The 2844-nt window shown below is 51.5% G+C and overlaps 1 protein-coding gene across 1 annotated transcript; it reads left to right on the top strand.

The window, feature by feature from the left end:
- The first annotated feature begins 284 nt into the window (after positions 1-284).
- On the top strand, positions 285-2554 carry IFITM5 (interferon induced transmembrane protein 5). The gene is made up of 2 exons (XM_074956886.1): positions 285-470; positions 2336-2554. Exons 1-2 carry the CDS (start codon positions 285-287, stop codon positions 2552-2554), a joined length of 405 nt encoding a protein of 134 aa, XP_074812987.1.
- Positions 2555-2844: the final 290 nt, after the last annotated feature.

Below are 2844 nucleotides of genomic sequence, written 5' to 3'. Positions count from 1 at the left end.
TCTCTGGAAAAGGCTGACAGGGAGGCCTCAGCCCATGAGGCTATAAAAAGCGCTCCATAGACAATCAGGGGAGGGCAGGCTTACAAACCCAAGTATGTTGCTCTCAGCTTTGGCCAAACATTTCTGATAACCACAGCCAGGCGAGGGTTATAATTTCCCTGTTTTATATATAGAGGGAGATGGAGCTGTGCCTGAGGCAGAGACTATAAAAAGGACCTGCCCTGCACCAGCTCCCCTTACAGGCTGCTACCACAGGAGAGCTGAGGAGTTCACCTTCCAGGACCATGGACACGTCTTACCCTCGTGAGGACTACCTGCCCATGACGTCCCGCAAGCAGGACGCTTCTCCCACTGTCATCACCATTGGACCCTCCGTAGTGCCCCGGGACCACCTGATCTGGTCCATCTTCAACACCATCTACATGAACCTCTGTTGCTGTGGCTTAGTGGCTCTTGCCTACTCCGTCAAGGTAAGACAGCCCGGCCCTGCTCTGCCCCTTCTACACAAGCCCATAGAGGCTGGCTCCTTAGTGCAGAAATGGACCCTTTCGTGTCCATGTCTCCCAGTCACTTGGCGATTCCAGGATTTCCTAGGGGACTTGGCTAGGAAGTGTACATCTCAGTGCATCTAGTTTTACATGGAGCCTCCTTCCCAGGCGTCTCTAGTAAGAATGATACACTCCAGTTCTCTTGGGTTGACCTAGAGATGCTGGGATTTCCCAGGGACTCTGGTAGGAATTGTAGACTTCACCCAGGTTACCTAGAGATTCTAGGATCTCTCTCTGTGCTCTGAGTTGTAATACACCCTAAAATCGGGAAGTGATGTGAAAAATCTAGGAGATGCTGGAAGAATGTTATGACCACTCTCCCTGTGGAAGGGGAGGGGTTGGCCCCAAGTCTTTCTGGTACCCAGTACCTGCTAAAAATCACTTGCCGGTACTGTGTACTGGAGGGTACCGCCCTACTGGCACTACTGTGACCCAGTAGAAAGTTGAAGCAGCTGGCTTCAGTTTGCCTCCGTCCTAAATCTCACCTTGTTAGCACTGTCCTAGCAGAGGACGTTAGCCCAGTGCTGCCCACTAGCTGGAATTCTACTTTTAAAAAGGAAAAATACTGTGAAAAATACAACTATCCGTGACAGCTGCTCTGGCATTTCCAAGACAGACTGCCTGAGCCTCCTGATTCAGTGGCTGGGTCTGAAGGGCAGTGGTGGGGCAGGTTAGCTGACTGCAGTGTCTGTGTAAAGAGCATCAGGAATGATGTGAGCACCCTGAGCTGGTGCAGCATCCTTAAGCACCACGTCTTCATGCTGTCTGAGGCTGATGTGTATCATCTAAGCTACTATCCCCAGCTAGATTCCTACACATCAATGAGGCTGCGAGCTGTGCTGGCAATCACACTTTCCTGTTATCCCATAATTAGTGCCACCAGTATTGGATGAGGTTCTGGGGACTGACTTCTCTACTCCAGAGGATGCCCGGGGACCATGATCCATGTGGAGGGACTCCTCCATATCCCACACCTTGCCGCTGGGAGTCTGCTCTGTTCAGGAATGGGAGAGGGGTATATCCTAAACTGCTGGGAATGGATTTAATGAAGTTCAGCAAGAGGCACTTCCGAGAGAACTGGGGGAAAGAGAGGTTTAGAGTAACCGTTCTGTTCCCAGATCTCTCTGCTGAGGATCATTGATAGAGAGTCAGAGCCACTGCTCCTCCTTGGATTTGATTTGCTAACAGATGCCAATAGCAAAGGAATGCATGAGTGAGTGTGTGATGGAGATAAAGCAGAGACACAAAGAGGCAGACAGTGGGCTAAGGTCAGAGGTGCTGTAAATCGCTTACTGATGCATAAGGGAGCTGAAAGTAGTAAGGAGCTGGAGGATGGTATAAATTAAAGTGGGATGGGAATGACTTTAATTCACACATTCTTGCAGTCCCCTGTGATGTTTCTAGCTACAGACCTCTCTCCTGGCCCCTCGCCATGTTGAGTTACACCAGCTGAGACTTAGTGGGCCAAATTCAGAGATGCCGTGTATGGTAACGGAGGGGTAAGCTACCAGTTGGTAAGTGGGTGTCAGTTATTTGCTTAGACTCACTGGATTAGGCTGACAGAGCAGTTGAGAGAGAATGGAGCAGGGAGAGAATACTCAGCTCCAGAGCAAGGGGCAGATGGAAGTAAGGTGAGTGACAGACAGCCACTGAGAGCTGCAGTGGGTGGTTGCAGCCTGTTCTCATGCCTGTAGTTCGATTGTGTTGCTCTGAGGGCATCGCCTCATCCTTTGCCTCCTCTGCCATGTCACTAACTCACTGTACCCTTCCTGGCTTGGCTGTTGCAGGCGCGGGATCAGAAGGTGGCTGGTGACATCGAGGCCGCTCGCCACTTCAGCTCCAAAGCCAGATGCTACAACATCCTGGCGATGGTGTGGAGCCTGCTGCTGCCGCTGCTGCTCATCGCCCTGGCGATCACAGGCGTGATCCACCTCTCCAAGCTTGCTCAGGAGTCCATGGACTTCTTCAACTACAAGTTCTTCGCTAATGAAGATGACGGAAAGTGACCCAGGGGCCTCGCGGGCTCCTGGAAACACACGTGGGCCACTCCGGCAGCCTCCTAAAGACACTGCTAATCCAGTATAACCCAGCCAATGAAACCACTGCACATTGCAACCTCTGTTGTTGTCACCCAGAGCAACCAATGCCTCCCACCAACCAGAGCACCACTGAGGTAGTCATGGGCCCCGGAACTCATTCCACAGCTTGCCCTTTGATGTGGCCTGAGCTGTGAAAATAGTTCCTTTTGCATCCTGGTAGATTGCATGGACTCGTGCTCAAGCTAGCTGAGTCTGTG

The sequence above is a fragment of the Natator depressus genome, chromosome 6 (genome assembly GCF_965152275.1).
Source record: "Natator depressus isolate rNatDep1 chromosome 6, rNatDep2.hap1, whole genome shotgun sequence".
Taxonomy (NCBI): Eukaryota; Metazoa; Chordata; order Testudines; family Cheloniidae; genus Natator; species Natator depressus.
Note: the sequence above shows the minus strand (reverse complement) of the source record. Positions and strands in the feature narration are given on the sequence as shown.